General features: G+C 43.1%; 1 protein-coding gene across 6 annotated transcripts in view; it reads right to left on the reverse strand.

Annotated features, from left to right (window-relative positions):
• VPS13D (vacuolar protein sorting 13 homolog D) overlaps nucleotides 1–18,381 on the reverse strand; it is a 237,818-nt gene that overhangs the window by 142,258 nt on the left and 77,179 nt on the right. For 3 of the 6 annotated variants that reach the window (XM_041765973.1, XM_041765969.1, XM_041765974.1), the window contains 9 exons: nucleotides 18,090–18,297; nucleotides 17,499–17,573; nucleotides 14,543–14,749; nucleotides 13,179–13,268; nucleotides 10,733–10,873; nucleotides 7,955–8,077; nucleotides 5,488–5,562; nucleotides 1,788–1,893; nucleotides 593–745 (listed from right to left, as the gene is read on the reverse strand). In XM_041765973.1, the coding sequence (XP_041621907.1) occupies nucleotides 593–745; nucleotides 1,788–1,893; nucleotides 5,488–5,562; nucleotides 7,955–8,077; nucleotides 10,733–10,873; nucleotides 13,179–13,268; nucleotides 14,543–14,749; nucleotides 17,499–17,573; nucleotides 18,090–18,297 (1,178 nt within the window). The remainder of the gene's footprint in view (nucleotides 1–592; nucleotides 746–1,787; nucleotides 1,894–5,487; nucleotides 5,563–7,954; nucleotides 8,078–10,732; nucleotides 10,874–13,178; nucleotides 13,269–14,542; nucleotides 14,750–17,498; nucleotides 17,574–18,089; nucleotides 18,298–18,381) is intronic. The other 3 variants (XM_041765970.1, XM_041765972.1, XM_041765971.1) reach the window with 3 other exon arrangements.

Raw genomic sequence — 18,381 nt, forward strand, 5'->3', positions numbered from 1 at the left:
ATCTTAAAACCAAAATCAACATGCTCTGACGACCTTTTAAGAACAGCATGTCAATCCGGTTATGAGGTGAGCAAGTCACAAGGAGAAAAGGTACAGCATGAGGAATACAGTCGGTGACACTGTAATAGTGCCGCAGGGTGACAGGCAGTAGTCACACTTGCAGCAAACATAGGATAATGTAGAGCTGTCACACCACTATGTTGTATACCTGAAACTAATGTAACATTGTGTGTCAACCACAGTAACGTTCAAAAAAAGTAAAAACATATAAGAAACCATGTCACCACTACATCCTGAAAACCAGGCTTGTATACAGTGAACTTAAGTGTCGTCATCTGCACATCCCTCAACCAAATTAGGGGCAACACACTGGCCATCACCCCTCATGCCAAATAAAGGGACTGTTAATGAAAGAAGTGTATTCCCAAGATAGCAAAAGGAAACATTGGTTTTCTAAATAGCTTTTTAAAACCAAACATTAAAATCATTAACAAAGGCAAGGGAAAGGGCAAAATACTAGGGACAATCTCTTGTAATAGAGAGATCTACCCAGTGTATTTTGGGGGGAGGAAAAGAATGAACCACACCTTACCTGTGTCTTAGCTTTCCTCTTGCTTCGAATTCAAAGGGAATCTCTTCGCCCGTGAGAACTTCCCGCCACTCACTAACATTGTGAGCATCATCAAGAAATGTTCCATTCCCTTCTGGGACGAGCCCTGGACTCCCACTGTGGGACAGCGCAGCCCTGGAACCAAATCACACAACACCAGTTTGGCCGTCTTTCTCTCTCAACTCCCTCTCACCCGGAGCTCCATGCTGGGGGTGCAGAAGCCCCTCCTGGACCTCAATCCCCATTAGAAGCCCAGGGAGTCTGGCTACCAGGATGACCTAAGAGGTAACTGCAGTCATCTCTGAGACGATCACAGCCTCGGTAAAGCTTGAGAAACAGCTGAAAGCTAACACTGCCCCACCACTTACTCCAGCAAGCGAGTGAGTCCAGTACATATCGGGATGTAAATACAGGTAAACACAGTCAGGAGTTTTAAAAGTAGTTTTTAAGTTACTATCTGGAATGTAACAGACCTAAACTGCTTTAAAAAAAAAAAAAAAAAAAACACCTCCTCAGGGGCATTACCATACTTAGTGGAGGCAGGAGAAATGTGGCTTCAAATTGGCCAATTCTGTTATTTACTTCATGCACCTCATTCCCTAAACTGGAAAGATCAGCATGTACCCCGAGGGTAGAGCCAAGGTCTACGCAGGCAGGCAGCTGGTAGAGAACATCCTCACTAGGCCCAGGTAAATGCTCTTTTGTTCTCCAAACTCCACCCACTTCCATCTGGCGTGAACTGTTTTAGGTTTGAAGATAATTCTTGGTGAGGATAATATGGGAGGTGTTTTCAAAGCTGTCTTGGAAGAAAAGTGCAGGATGTTTGGTTTAATAACCACATACAGCTTCTTTTAAAAGGGGGTAGTGGTGAGAACGGAGGAGAAAAGATGGGATGACTTTTCCTTCCCACTTCCTACTCACATCCTTAATTTGCTTGACTTTTAGCTTAAACATAATGTGACCCCAGGGTCGGGGTCATAATTGGGACATTTCAGACTTGAGATCTACTTCTCTGGCTGCAGATTCCACCTCTGTCATAAATTTCAACAAGACGGCAAGTTATTAATTCAACTATAATCCTAAGAGCTTCTTGAAGAGGCCCACCTTGTGCTGGGCTGGCACTCAGGAGCCTTTGGTGGCAGAGACGGCTCAGGGTGACCTATTCGGCGTGCCTTACCTGGTGGGCGTGGTGGTCAAGGTGGCAAACCACAAAGTGCAGCCCGTGTGGTTCCTCAGAGCAAAAGGGACGAATGGCTGCCGGCGCTTGGGGGTCTTCACCTCTGCTACAGGCAAACAGAAGAAGGCTATTAGCACAGGCCTCTCCATGCGTGGCAGAGACCCTCCCCAGACCCACGCGCAGTGCCCCAACTGCCTCTCCTGCAGAGGGGCAGACAGTGGTGGCCACAGACACGGCGCCACCACAGGTGTCAGTGGGACATATGGGATCTTCCAAGTCATCTGCTGTCTGCTACGTGGTGGCGGTCCCTGCACCAGCTGGCTGTGATGTGGGACTATTCCCAGCCCCCAATCCTCCCACGACTCTAGTGAATCTTACCTCAGGAGAGCTAACCTCAACCAGGCCCTAACTGGCTGCAATCAGCAGAGGGAGATGGACCCCCACAAGTCCCGAGGAATAAATTCTCAGCGAGTGACCCCAACCATAGCAAGATACAGTGCACATACACACTCACACTTTGTCCAAAATGCCTGTCCATTAACAGCCTCCCTTTCCATAAAAGCTATACTTCTGTCACGTTATGCATATTTTAACAAAAGAAAGAACACGTTTTTCAGGGACATGTGGCGGGCTCAGTGGTTGACCATCTGCCTTCAGCCCAGGGCGTGATCCTGGAATCCCAGGATCGAGTCCCAGGTCAGGCTCCCCACAGGCAGCCTGCTCCTCTCTTTGCCTGTGTCTCTGCGTCTCTCTCTCTCTCTGTGTCTCTCATGAATAAATAATAAAATCTTTAAAAGACCACTCTTTTTTATTCTCTTAAACTAACACTTTCTTCCCCCTCCCTGGAGGATCAGAAGTATAGTATCCAAAAACTTTTTAAATGAAATTTTAAGCTGATTTTTTAACCTAGATACCACCACTGTCTGCTACTAAGTAGGAACTAGGGTTTCTACAAAAGGGGCATAAAGTAGGGTTTCTTTTCATAAAATCGCTTCTAATCAGGGAAACCGGAAAGAAACACTGACTGATCCAAAACTGCAAGTAACCAAATCCCAGAGACCTGACTATAACCACTCTAAGAAAACAGAGAAGCGAGAGACCGTGTGGCCAGAAATGGGTTTCCAGCACCCAGGCTGCCTTGAGATCCTTCTGCCGGCACCACTGCCCGGCCGTGAGGTCTGACACGGCTCCTCTTACCGTGGGTCGGTGGGTCACACTGAGAGCGGGAGGTGGAGACAGAACCCCAAAGGCACTGGCCACGCGCTCACGCCTCATGGGCACCACCCACAAACTGTGCGCCCAGCTTTAAAGCGCAAGGACAGGCTGAGCAACACCGGGACCCAGTGGTCCACAGCCATGGAAAATGACATCTAAAGGTGACCACAACTGCCCGACGAGAACTCTAGAGCAAGATTAAACACACCTTACAGCAAAACAAGAAGGTAAACTGCAACAGACCCTGCCTTCTCCCACCACCAGAATAAGGCCTGGGCCAGGACCATAAAAGTCAGGAATTGCTACTGGCTTTTAAAAAGTAATCACTTTCTTTTCTTCTCCTTTGTGCCTCCTAAAGTTTTCAGAAGCTAGTACTATAAATGCTACAAAAACAAGCAATGTCAAGCTAAGGCAAGTTCTGTTTTGCTAAGGACAACGGCTCAAGGGAATCTGAGAAACGGTGATCCGATAAAACAAACATGTAGTCTGCAGGGTGTCCCTACAATTCTGTGGTTAGTCTTTAGAAATACCCCACATACTTCCGATGATAATCTCCTAGAACATCTCACGGAAAACCACCTAAAATACACCCATTTCTCATGCCAATGGCTTCACTTGGTTCGCAAGATTGGCTTTAAAAAAAAAATGACATCAAGTACAAAATCAAGGAGTAGCTGTGAGGCTGGTGACAAGAGCAGAGGGGGAGTAAAAGATTTAAGAGCTGTCTGCAGGGTAAACAGGGCTTATTGTGCCACCTTGAAAGGCACCTCCCTCTCCAGGAGTGCATGAGAAAGCTGCTTTATTACAGCAGATAAAGGACCCAGGAGGAAAAGAAGCCAGATGTGCTTTCACATCCCACTGTGAGCCAGACTGTAAGTTTCCATTTGCAAATTAGATTAAAAAAGAACAGGTGGCAAATGGCTTTGATCACACTGCAATACAGGAGAAAGTGCTAGGCGTCCATATAAAGACAGTCACAAGTATGTCACTCTGGAATGAAGCAGCCGGGGTCAGCACACTGCTTAGGTCCCCAAGCTTCGTGGGTTGATCACACCCACCAGCACAGACCGCAGCAGTGCGCGCCTCTGAGAATAACTAACATGCAGTGCTCACGAATCCAAACCCGACACCAGGGGACAAATCCGACATCTCCCACACTGGGGCCCGAGTCAACTGCATACTTGTCTTTGGCACAGCACCAGGGAACAACATTCCCAAGTCCATCCAAGAGAGCAGTATTCCCTGGTGGCCCCAGAAAATCTGCCTCTAGTGAGCAGACCTCATTCCTTGATAGGCCGAGAGAACCGAGGGCTCCTCAAGTCCAACTTGGGTTTCACACAGCTGAGGGAATTGCTACCCTGCTGGGCTGGTTTCACAGAGCAATGTGGCCCTTATAAACAGTGCAGGTCTCCACGCCATGTAAGCGTCCAGTCTATCAGAAAGGACCTGGTTTGTAAATCATAAGAAACAGATTAAAGTCCCAGGCCTGCTACCAGCTGGTCATGTGAACAAAGGCAAATTAAAATTACTCCGTCTCCCTCATCAGGAAGGCGCCCAGGCTACTTAGCCTGAAAGATTAAATAACAGATGCAGAAAAGCTGAGCGTCTAAATCTATTAATAAATGAAGATGGGATCACAGGCTTCCTTTGTGAACCCTCCCCTCCACATCCATCTTGGTAAAACCTTGCAGGAAAGACCCTTGTACTACCCCCATGTATGAACATCCCTGTTCCAAACTCCTGGTAGAGGAAGCTCAAACGGTCTTTTTTACACAATATATCATGACCCTGGCAGGACCTGGTGTTTGCCAAGTACAGACATAAATCATTCCGATTAAATCGCACTCCTTCAAACAAGTGAAGGAATGGACATCGTGGGATTCCCGTTCCTGGAGGTTTACGGTGTTCTCTATCATATTGACTTCTTAGTCAAACTCTTGGAAACTTAAAGGGTCAGAGACAGAAATGAGGCACATTTCATTTCCTATCTCTGAAGCACTTCAATTTATAGCTAAAGAAACCAAGGTTTGTGTCTTTGCAAATATTTACTGGTAAATTTTTTCTTAGCTCAATTCCTGGTCACGGCAGCTTCTACTCCACAGAGCCCCTTGCATCGCTGTAAGAATAAATGTTCACTAAGGATTCTATAAACAAAGGCCTGCAGCACTGACTGAGGGAGGGTGGCTTTCCTCCATTTTCTTATTTTTCAAAAAGAGAAATCACCCCAGACACTGGGTATTTCTGCACCATACACCATGAAGTTGATTCCACAGCGTGGAGGGTTAGGAGAAAGGGAAGATGCACATCACCTGCTCCTGATATAAGGTGTCACTCTATTCATCAGTCCGAAGTGCTCTTCCTTGCTATTAAAGCAGAGTACTCAAACCTGGGATATCCCATTCAGCTCCCATTCACAGAAATTTAGTGTACAAGGCAGTTCTTCAAACAGGAAAATAAAACAAGCCCTCGCTTGGCTATACTGTACCTCTAGCATAGATCTGGTGCTCTAGGTTAGTCAGACTGGCTGTACTCCTAGTTCTAAGGTAGACAAGGGGGAGGCCTGGTAGACAGGAAAGACAAAGTTAGAGGGTAAGAATAAATAAAGCGAATAAGAAGAACTCACTTCCAAAACATAAGCACAAAAAGAGTACATTATAAAAATAGCGAGCATCATGCAGTTACAGGATCGTTCCCTTCACTGATTGCTAAGAGCTAAGAAAGTATTGACAAAGTAAGCAAGACATTTTTATGCTGGCTTTTACTGCGGAGGATGTGTCACAGTAGCATGCTCCTGTTTTTCTTGACTAGGGAAAGAAAACATCGTCAAGATTCTCTTTAACAGAAATGACAAGCCTTTTGAGGACTTAAAGCATGAGTCACTTAAAGCACGTATGCTCTTAAATGGCATGGAAAAGTTACCAAGAGCGACCAGCACAGACGAGGGTGGCAGTGGCTCCATCCCAATTTGGAAAGGCAGTGGCAGCAGAATGCTAATCCCCCAGAGGTTTCGAAATTTCAAGGGAAAGAGTCAATCTGCATTCCAAGTTTAAACAGTCTCCACCAAGGGGTTACCTCATAGTATTACTTAGATTATAAATTAAACATGGAAGTTTTTAGAACACTTACGTTTGGTATTTCCATTAAATGTCCTCTGAGTACAAAACTACTGAACTTTCTAAGGTGCTGTGCCACCCAGCAGTTGAACGTCTGCCTTCAGCTCAGGGCGTGACCCCGGGTCCCGGGATCGAGTCTCCTGCAGGGAGCCTGCCTCTCTCTGTGTGTGTCTCTCATGAATAAATAAATAAAATCTTTAAAAAAAAAAAAAAGAATCTCTCTTTCAAGGGATCATTTTGAAGCTGGCCTGAATGAAATGCACAAATTTGGGGGGACTGTAACTAAATGTTCATCAACAGGAACTGAAAGATGTGATCGGTTCAACAAGGTGCAAGTCTACTGACTTTCGAAACAAATTCCCCACAGTTAATTTAGTAGACCTGTTAAAAGAATACAATCTCATCTGTCACATGTGGTGTTGCCCAGGAACATCCAATAGTAAAGGAGATTTGGAAATTCAGGCATATTCACTTATGTCTAATTATTTAAAAGATATACCCCTGCAGCCTAGGTAACCATAAAAATCTATAGGTAAATAAAAATCCAGCTTTAATTTAGTATTGGCATTCAACACAGATAAGGCAGCTTATTAACTACAAAGAAAGAGGAGAAAAAAAAATTTTTCTTAAAGGTGGAGAGGTGGAGACAAAGAAAATCCTTCACCAGAATCCTGAAGATTAGGCCTTCCTTATGTTTACACTGAGTCTGTATCTCAATCCCCTTGTATGAAACATACTCTCTAGGACACACTGCATATTACAAAGGTTACACAGAGTCTTCTGGGTAGACTGTTACATTCTTTTAACACACAAATTGGGAAGGTTAGAGGAGGAGCCAGAATTGAAGCTGATGATATCTGAAAAGCCCTGGCTCCTGAGCAATGACCTGGGGACTCAGAAGCAACGGCCTGGGAATACAGAGACCAAACGTAGCTGACATTTCCTTGTCCTCCTTCTGGAAGTGCAAGGCAGACGGTCCACTTCTACACCCTGAGGACAGACGCACCAGTTCAAATACTTCATAAACTCAGAAAATCCATCTTCCCGTGACATGTTTGCAGACCAGAGGGAATATTTAAGCATTTGTGAACTATGTGAAGTCCAGCCAAGACTCCCCAAAGAAACCACCCGGACAGAGCTAGGCTGAGTTGAATTTGGAGGACAATGGCTTGTGGAGAAATGAAGGGCCACATGGTTGGCCGCCACAGTCCCCCCTGCTCTAAGGAAATCAGAGCTCCATGGTAGGGCATTAAATAAGGAAAGAAAACATCGTTAAGAGAGAACAAACGGACTGCTCATTCTTCAAAAGGCTGGGCATTCAACTCTTTTCTGCTTTATGAACAATACGAAGCCCTCCTTTTAACAATTTCTTCCATATGGGCTCCTGCCGGTCCTCCCTTCAAGAATATACCCACACTCTGCACCTCTAGATTTAGAAAGCTGAAAAGACAGTTTGTAATATCCAATCAGAAAGTCCAAATCAACTGGGAAGTTTTGCCAAGTTAAACACACCAACCAGTGGCTGATCTTGCTGTGTTTCAGAAGTACCAGCTCGTACACAATGTTACTAGAATTTAGAAAACTGTCTATTGCAGATCTTTTCTCTCCCACAAAGGAGGAATTAGAGCCCATATTAAAAGTTCAGTACCTTGTGCCAGAAAAGTGTCTCCTGCAAAGATTAGAATAGAACTACACAAGACAGAATATCCTACAGGTTGCTTTTTGTTTTTTCGGTTTTTTTTTTCACAGAAAATTATGATTCTATTTGGATTTCTCAATGAAACATGGCTGTGTTGGTCAACTGTGATTTAGTCAGACATTTGTAGAGAAAAATCTTACTTTGTCCAAAGCATGGAGGATCCACTGAAGAGCCCATCCAGTCTTCTGCTGAGGTTGAATCTATTTCCTTGTCCTGTTTACAGTAATCTGCCATCCACGATTCCTTGGTACTTACATACTGGTCTAGAAAGAATTCCCCAAAGATATTAAGAACGGAAATAGAAAAGATTGAGGGTTTGAGTCAAATAATTTCAATTCAGCAAAACAAGCTTTTGTTGAATGCCTTACTGCGTGCTCGGCGCTATGCTAGGTTCTCAGAAAGTCTGTCCCCTAGAGAACTCATGCTCCACTGAAAGAAATCAATGTTAGCCAAACAACCATCACCACAAAACCATAAAGTGGAAGGAGCTAAAATAAAGACATAAATAAAATTCTACGGGAGCACAGAACAGGGGAAGATTTATTCTGCTTTGACAGTAGTGGGAGAGTACACGCCAAGGTCCACGGGAATCTTCCAAGATATGGGGACTTTTGTTCTGGGTCGAGAGGAATGAGCAGAGGTTAGAGATCAGAGTTTACCAATGGGATTAGGGATACGGGGACATTCCAGGCCAAGAGAACAGCATATGCAAAGATTTTAAAGACATGAAAGTGCATAGCCCTTTTAGGGAACAATGAATAATGCAATGTGACTCTGGCCCAACATACTGGGATAGGGACACAGCAAAGCAGTCTAGAAAAGGGAAGTAGTTTGTGAAGGGTATGCTATGCTATGCTATGCTAAGGGGGCAGAGTTTCAAGACAGAAAAACCAGGGAGGAGGCTATTAAAGACTACCAATATCAGGGATCCCTGGGTGGCTCAGCGGTTTAGCGCCTGCTTTTGGCCCAAGGTGTGATCTTGGAGTCCCGTGATCGAGTCCCACATCCGGCTCCCTGCATGGAGCCTGCTTCTCCCTCTGCCTGTGTCTCTGCCTCTCTCTGTATCTCTCATGAATAAATAAATAAAATCTTAAAAAAAAAAAAAAAAGAAGACTACGAATATCTCAGGAAGCAGAAATCCAGCGGACAATTCTCCAGGAGTGGTTCTACTATTTTTAGAAGGGAAATATAATGGGAAGGGCAGGTTAACAAAATAATTATGATGCACCATCCCTGGAGAAAGACCTTTTCAACTAGTTCTACTTTGTAGAACAAAACTTGTTGATCTCTAGTTTGCGGTTCCAATTGTTGGCTACATGTAAGATTTATTTAAACGCAAAGAGGTCACAGTAATATTTCTGGGTTTCAGCACAGCCTTAGGAATAGGGAATTGGACGGGACGCCTGGGTAGCTCAGCGGTTAAACGTCTACCTTTGGCTCCGGGCATGATCCGGGATCCGGAATCAAGTCCCACAGGGAGCCTGCTTCTCCCTCTGCCTGTGTCTCTGCCTCTCTCTCATGAATAAACAAAATCTTTAAAAAAGAAAAAAGAAATAAGGAATTGAAGATTTAAAAAAACAGCTTTACTACAGACAAGAATGCCTTCTGGAAGACATTTTCTTTTCTTTTTTTTTTTTGGAAGACATTTTTAAATAGATGCTCATCAGAAATATCAATGAAACTCTTTTAAGGTCTTGTTTATTACAGCTTTCCAAAAAGCTATGCTAAACTTTATCTAAACTTCCAGATGAACACATTATATAAGAAATAACATAGGGCAGCCCCGGTGGCGCAGTGGTTTAGCGCCACTTGCAGCCCAGGGCGTGATCCTGGAGATCCTGGATCGAGTCCCACATCAGACTCCCTGCATGGAGCCTGCTTCTCCCTCTGCCTGTGTCTCTGCCTCTCTCTCTCTCTCTGTGTGTGTCTCTATGAATAAATAAATAAAATCTTTAAAAAAAAAAAAAAAGAAATAACATAGTATCAATATAATATAGTACAGAACGATCATGAGGTTAATTGTCTGGGCAAATTTAATGAATGAAATCTGTTAATGTCAAACAGTGGTTTTAAAATTTTGGAATCAATAAACTTACCGTCTCATTTCACTATACGTTTTCTGCATCTTATTATGACACAGAATAAGCCAATGGATATCCTATGAGCCTCAATCACATCCACTAAAGAAAGTTCACAGATTTGCAGTAGTGTTATCACTCAGATAACCACAGTATTACCAAAAATCAGACCATGTAGATCAATGATTCAAATAGAGTGGGTTTTCACAGCAAAGGCAGGCAATACCTGACTGTATGATAATGTTACTTTTCTCTTAGATGATATAAATACAAGCACAAAGTGGTTCCGACTCACTACAGTGAATCCAGGAACGTATGTTTCAGTGTTTTCAAAAAACTCTAAGAACACACACCATTAGCTTGGCAACCCTTCAATCCAGTGATTTTCAGAGTCAGGTCAACATGATGACTTAATAGGAAATAGTACAGGCAATTTATCCTACTATAAAGACAAGGTCAAAACTATACCTTTTAAGAATTATTCTGTGTAGGAGTAGCCTGAAAGAAGGGAATCTAAACTCACTTCTAGGATATTTAAGAAAAACCTGTGACCAAGCATCATCAGGGAGTAGATTCATCCCAAACAGAGAGAGAGTTATGTTTCCCAACAGTCTCAGCTCTTGCTTGATCACTAACAGCATTAATACAAGATGCCAACTCTGGAGCAATGGGATGAAAAGAACCATGAGCTAGGCTGGGTTTTATCAGGAGAGCAGCCCCAGTGAATGGGTGATGTCCAATGTGGGCTCAGATATCTGCTAAGCCAGGGTCAACAGTCTTCTAGACAAAAGACTGCAGTACAGAAAGGTATCAGTCTTCTAGACACAACTTTCCACTCACCAATCAGTACAGAAGTGATGTTGATATCCAAGCGGGGTTTGGCCTTGGCTTCTAGCTTCAGTCGGGGAGGGTGGAGGCGACTAGCTGCCTGTTGTTGCCAGGATACAGAGCATGGCCATGGCTCGATAAATGGCTCCCAGCCTACAAGAACAAGGAAGGAAGACATCTGTTAGGCAGATATCAAGAGTTTAGAGGGGAACGCTATTCACAAATGCTCAGCAAGGACAAACTCTGGCTTAATAAGCTTTCTATTTCCAACGTGATTCACAGCGAAAGCACCATCTTTAGCTACAGGTCACCCCACAGATGTCTGTGCTGTCTAGAGGATGTGAGTGGAAGGACAGACACATGCCCCAGGGTCTCCAAGGTGGGAGGAAGAAAGGCACAGAGGATATATACCCTCGCTATTAAAGAGCAGGGAGGACCTGCTTTTGATCCACTCAAGATAGAAAAAGGAGTCTCAGACTCAGGATGGAAAAGTGCTGTCAGTGGCTGAAGTAACCATTAAATTTGATTCTCCTGCTTATGTTGAGAACCCACTGGTTGAATAAACAGGTAGAGCATAATTGGAAATTCATTCACTTAAGTTTTTCAAGTTTCTAATCTTCAAATGTCCTGTGTACAAAAAGGAATGAAAACAACACATACGTATAAAGAATAAAATTACTACAAGCACTCATGTAGCCACTATTCGGCTTAAGAAATAGAAAATCCTCAGTTCCTCTGAAGTCCCTGAGTGCCACTCTCCCATGTCAGCCCCCTTCCCACCAACCCTCTTCCACCCAACTCCAAGTAAACATTAGTTTGGAGTTTTATTCATTTCCTTGCTCTTTTTTTATAGTTTTACCACACAGATACATGCGTGTCTCCAGAACATAGTGGTGAGTCTGTCCTATGGGGGATCTTTATGTAAATGGAATCCTGCCATACATGTTCTTCTGCAACTTTTTTTTTTCTTCTGCAAGTTTCTATTTTTGCCCGACCACGTGCCTCTGAGACTCACTCATATCGCTGCCACATAGCTGTGGCACATTTATTTTCCCCAGTGAATTGTAATCTGCTTATGACCACACCACAATCTGTATTCATTCTACTTCTGTGAAATATTCCCTTGAGCCTACAGATTTATAGCTATAGGAGGAATACTACCACGGGGGCTTGGGATCCTCTGGGGTACAGACCTAGAAGTATACTGCTGGGCTGTGGAGTATGCTTATACTTAACCCTGCTGCACATCAGACTGTTTTCCAAAGTGCTGGTACCAACTTACAGTTCTAATGGCAAGCAGTTAGAGTTCTGTGGCTCATAGTACAGTCACACTTAATTTCTGCCAGCGTGCTAGGTGAGAAAAATGGTACCTCTCCATGGTTTTAAAGACTCAACTTTTCAAGACAGTTCATTTTTAAGTTTTCTAACTATACTCCCTCAGTCACAGATCAGCCTCTTGACCAACAGAAATCCAATCCAATATGTAGCAATAAGTAGATACATTCGTCCCTTCGCACTACTTGACCTTTAGTGACCTAAAAGTGTTCATAGGACTTTAAAAGTAAGATTTGCTCTGGGAAAATAAATGATTCTTAGAAAAATGGCTTCCATATGCCCCATAAGAGTCTCCCTCAACTAGTAGGACTTAGGTCAGTATTCTCAAGTTAAACATGTTCAACAGTTAAAAAAATGCTAACTAACATACACTCTAGAACCATCTGCAGCAGCAGCACAACTGATGACACTTCATTCTCCACTGAAATCAGAGGGAGCAGTCACTCTGGGGTCTAAGCCTCAGGCCGTATGGCTCTACTCTGTCCACACCTACTAAGAAATATCTTAAGGCAAAGTTCACACTCAAACTGCTCAGCCCTGGTTTATGACGCCTCCTGAATGTCCGTGTGTATGGGCCCTTACCTTGATCCTTCCAGTGGAAGGAAAGAAACCTGAAAATGTTTTTGCATTATTTTCCAGATTCCATAATCACCTGCTCTGATCAACTGTATTTTGCTTGAGCGAGTAGGGCATGGCAGGTTGTACATTATCACTGATTCAGTATGCTTTTAATGAAACAGGTCCAGCAAGGAGGAAGGAGGCTATTTTAAAGTTTAAAAGTTTAAAATGCATATGGGCAGAAATCTCCCTTGAAATTTAGCTTCTGTCAGGGCCAAATGATTCTTTGCTCCTGAGAAATCTCATGTTCTAGAATGACCCAAACTCTAGCACTGAAAAGAACTAACTAGGAAAACTTGTTTTTAAATAACTCATTTGCAACATATCAGATATGTTAGGGGAAAAAAAATCTGTATCTTTTGTGCCTATGCAGTCACTTGTGTTTCACCTTTCCCTGCCTGGCCCCGCCTCCCTCCCCTCATGCAAAATTTATGTAGAGGTAGACCCAGGCAAATAATTAAAGTGTGGGTTTTAAATCCCACGATCACTTATGTTAGGTACTGACCTGACAGGGCACGGTTGTAATAATCTCCGGAGAGGGTGAAGTGGGCGTACCCTTCAGGGCTAGTTCTTACATGTTGCAGAAAAGTCAGACCTGCAAAGGAAGCATATGTTATAGCAGCTGCCAGGCAAGAACAACCAGAACTTTCTTTCTTGGATTAAGTCTCAGCAAAGAGACAGACACTAATCCTAGCTGATACTAATGACCTCATAGGAAAGCACACAAAATTTTGATATTTTGTTCATCGTGCGTTTTCTCCATGAACTGTGATTTAAAAAAAAAAAAAAAACAACACTGTGTTAAAGTGTTATTTGTGTTCATTCCTGAGTCTCTTGGCACCCCTTTCCATGTCGTGCCTGAGGCAAAGGCCTCCTCTGCCTCCTTCCCTTCCCAGCCCAGCCCTGGCACCCAGGCACCTCGGTGCATCTGAAGTGTACAAGAACATAAAAAAACATATTTTGCCCTGAATATCTGAAAATCAGGAGGCAGACTGGTAAGAGCAGTTATGTCCTGAGGAATATTAGCTCAAAATTTTAAAGTTACCATAGAAAAATAAGAAGTAATTATTCCCTGCAGAAGACACTCGGGCAAAATTCCAGCTATTACTCTCAATCAAGTGGCCCTTGTGGGGCTTGAAGCACAGGGAACAGGAAGCCTCTCCCTTGGACAGAAGGTCAAACTTAATCCCCAGGACAGATCTTTCCTTGAAGTAAAAAGAGGCCAGCAAGGTTGAAAAAGTGGAAAATTGAAAGTGAACCCAGTGGTGAGATTTCCTGTACTCTCCACAGAAGCCCCATCTAACACTGCCTGTGATGACATGGCTGAGGGAGAGGTCCTCGTCCTCTTGCCCCACTACTGACGGACAGCTCTCAGGGCCCTTACGGACAGCACTCTGAGGTGAACATTCTAAGATTCTGTGCACTTCCTTTTCAAACACAGAGCAGAGCATTTTCTGAGCTTATCTTTTAAACACCTCTAACAACAGGACTCATTACAGTCTTTAGATATATACAAAGATAAACAAAAAGGAGACATCAGGAATTATTTAGCTAGAGCTGTTAATACAACAGAAATTTCATCAATGACAATGTCTATTATTTCCAAACTGGAGGCTGAAGGCCACATATGGCAAATACATACACATTTCTTTAAAATACAAATAATGAAAAACATATGTAAAACGATTAACTAAATTTCACCCATAGTACTACTAAGTGGGGAGCATGAACATCACACACACACACACACACACACACACACACACACAAAAGAAAAATGAAGAAGAAGAAAAAGAAGACGGGCCCCCAAATAACTCGGCAATAACCGCAAATCTTCAAGATGAATGTGAACATTCGGAAAACACTCACGGGAAAAGGTGAGCTCAGCCAGAGGGACGTCACAATCCATGCAGTCGTCGATGAAGCAGATGCACATGCTTTCGGCTTTCACCTCCACTCCAGAAATGAGCCGTGCCGCCATAGGCCCCTGGCTCTCGCGGCCACTCGTACCCAGAGAAAGAGATTTCAGAGGTTCGGCATTCTTAAACAACCAACTTGCCGCCTTTTTCAGTTGGCCTTCAAGAAAATTTAAAGGTGATCAGTTCAGCCAGTTTTCACAGACACTGAAGCAGCTCATAGGGGAAATAAAGTGTTTAGGGACCTACTGGACAGCCCAAGAGAGCCCTGCTCCCAGATGTACTCTTAAACTTAAAAAAGAAGAAAAAACCTGGCATCATATAGGAATTCTACTTCTAAGCAAAAAGAATGAAGCCCCCTTACACACATTCCACTCAAGTTCACCATCCTTCATGATTTAGTTCAAAATGCCTCCAGGAGCCATCCCTCCACTAGTATGACATCTGACGAAGGAGAAGAGAGGAGAAGATAGGGTCCAAATTCTAGATGTCACTGAGTAGGGAAGCATGTAATTGTTGCTGTGTAGTTTTGTACTTTGTACGTACTGATGTGCTACTTTGTGACTGTTCTCAAATGTCTTAATCTGTACATACTTCCTCTTCTCAACTGGTCACAAATTCCTTGAGAACAGAGAGCAATGAGAAGGGCATGTGTGTAATATACAACAGTTAAAATAATAGTCCCCTGAACACTACCAGACTGCTAAAGCTAAAAAAGCAAAGGAAAGCAATGCAATCCCATATTTATAAATTACCAGAATCCAGTGCACCGCACAGGGGTAAATGGTTAAGGGCACAGGCTCTAGAGGAAGATGGTGTGGCTTCTGATTCCAGCACCTAGATGTTGGATCTTGGGCAAGTTACACAGTGCCTCTATGCCTGACAGCCTGCACTCACAGGGCTGCCACAAGGAGGAAACAGACAAGTACAAGTAAAGTTCTCCTACAAGCAGAGCCTGGAACATATAGAGGCTCTACTAACTTTAGTTGCTGTTATCATTTTTGTGACTAATGGAATGACTTAAGAAGTACTAAAGAAATAAAAATTAACAAAAACCATAAAAGCTCTTAGAAATTAAAAAGAAATGTTGTGTTAAAGAGATAAAAGAATAGAAAATGTAAACACTATGGGGTATTGAGATAATTAAACTAACAGTGACACCTAGGTAAAAACAAAGCTAAGGAATGCAAGATAACTAGATCCGCCTTTCTTTTTTTCCAGAAGGAAAAAGGTAATAGTTAATGTGAACAACTGTGTGATAGGACTAGTATTTTCACACATAACTGGTTAGAGTTTGACCTGGTACAACATTTTAGGAGATCTGCCAAGTTGAGTAAAAAGTCTAAAAAATCTATCTATACCCTTTGAGCCAATATTTATACTACTAGGTCTGTCCATCAAGGAAATTCTTTTTTTTTTTTTTAATACTTTATCTATTCATGAGAAACACAGAGAGAGGGATCCCTGGGTGGCGCAGTGGTTTAGCGCCTGCCTTTGGCCCAGGGCGCGATCCTGGAGACCCAGGATCGAATCCCATGTCGGGCTCCCGGTGCATGGAGCCTGCTTCTCCCTCTGCCTGTGTCTCTGCCTCTCTCTCTCTCTCTCTCTGTGTGACTATCATAAATAATAAATAAAAATTAAAAAAAAAAAAAAAGAGAAACACAGAGAGAGAGAGAGAGAGAGAGAGAGAGAGAGAGAGGCAGAGACACAGGCAGAGGGAGAAGCAGGCTCCATGCAGGGAGCCTGACGTGGGACTCGATCCTGGGTCTCCAGGATCAGGCCCTGGGCCAAAGGTGGCGCTAAACCACCGAGCCACCGGGCTGCCCTCCACCAAGGAAATTCTAAAAGATACAGACAGAAGTTCGTACCAGAAAATATTTGTTACAGAATAGTGTATAATATTTAATGAATGAAAAACAAAGAATAGTTAAATCATTAGGTTAATGTAAAAAAAATTCAGTATTTATAAACAATTTTAAGGACATGGGAAGACTCTGGTATTGTAATTATAATTCAACAAAATTGTACTGTAAAAGAGGTTATAAAATTGTATTGGCGGTATAATCTGCCAACATACACACAATATTATATGTACATGTGTCTTTATATGTATGGATTTACATAGTATGTAAAGAGGTAGAGAAATGTACATGCAAGCGCAGACTAGAAATGCCACAGCTTTTGCTCTATCTTCCTGTTTTAAGAGAAAGGGCAATATGGAGGGAGGCGGAAAGGGGGTACTCTGCAGCAGAGAGAACAGCGGCAGACTTGGCTTTCAGCCCATCTTAGCCTCTCACTAATGGGGGACCTCAGATCAGTTTACTTAACCTATGTGCGCCAGTTTCCTTACCTGGAGCTGGGACAATAATGCCCACCTTTAAGGGCTACAAAGATTCAATCAGGAAACTCAGGCTGAGGCATATGGGAGCTCAGTGGGCACAACTACCAGTATCACCACCACTACCACTACCCCCGAACACTGGCTAACAGCATAGAGCACCTGCTGTGTGCCAGGCACTTTGCCTAAGTGCTTTGTCTATAGTGCCTATTTATATCAAACCTCCAGGGGAAGTCCTCTCATTCTCTTTTTCCAGATAAGGAAGCACTGGTACAGAGAGGCTAAGTGACTTGCCCAAGTCACTAATAAGTAATCAAAAAGCAGCAAAGACCTGAACCCCAGCATCGGCCCCAGGGCCCCATTATCATCCACTATGAAATACCGCTGCTCGTTATTATGCCCAGTCCAAGATCATGTTCAGCCCACAGACAACCACAGAGGGCCTTCAAAACACAGTCCGGTTCTCAAGTCACCTTGTGGGAGCGGGCTGAGGGGGGGCGGGGGCGGCATATGAGAAGCAAGCCTATCATCAAGATAGACAACAAGTCAAGGAAACCCTTGTGCAAATTACCTTGGCACACCAAAAGGGCTTTGCGACAATCATCCATGCTGAATCCCAGTTCCTGCAGTCTAGCCAGCTGTAACTCTAGAAAAAAACGTACATAATTTTTATAAATAAGTTTACATAAGTTAGTCTACTGCGTAACTGAAGAAAAAAGAAAAGAAATTCAGAAACTCCTGGCTAAAACATTTCTCTAGACAAAAATGGGCTCCTATCTGGAGACATACCAAAGTGTACACTGAATTTTTTAAGAATCTTTTCCCAATACTGACTGTGTTTATAAAAGCTGAAAACTGAAATTTAGTGTTATTCACATTACACTGGCAGAAAACTCAAGTTTAAAACAACTTTAGCATTATTCATAGAACTCTGGAAGAAATGGTAAAAGGGAAACTAGTGTAGGCTAGAGCCATCAGTTTGGGGTGTTGTATTTGTTCTTAAATTTTTAAAAATTACAGCATCATACTTATAACTTATAATTACACTTAATGACATACAATTATACTCTGAACAATTTAATTGTGCAAAAGAAAATCTTAACAGTTAACCAGAAGGGGAGCTATTAGGCAACCTGAGTAGGTTTCATAGTTCCACACCTACCCAAGACAGGATCTAAGGTATGTCTTGTCCCCTCTCTGATCTCTCCAGCTCTAGATGTGCCGGGAAGGTAACTGCTAACGGAGCTGGCCTCCAAGGCCACTGCGTCTGGCGCTGCAGCATTAGCTTGCTCTGGGATGGATTTTGCAATGGCAAGAAATAGCTGAACATCGTTGTAGGAGAGTCTGATATCCAGGGCTTGTAACTGAATCTAACAAAATTGAAAAGGCAGCAGTTTTTTCAAGTTGCATTCACTTTTACACCCATACCTCTTTCTTACGTGTATGTATAGTTC

The sequence above is a fragment of the Vulpes lagopus genome, chromosome 8 (genome assembly GCF_018345385.1).
Source record: "Vulpes lagopus strain Blue_001 chromosome 8, ASM1834538v1, whole genome shotgun sequence".
Taxonomy (NCBI): domain Eukaryota; kingdom Metazoa; phylum Chordata; class Mammalia; order Carnivora; family Canidae; genus Vulpes; species Vulpes lagopus.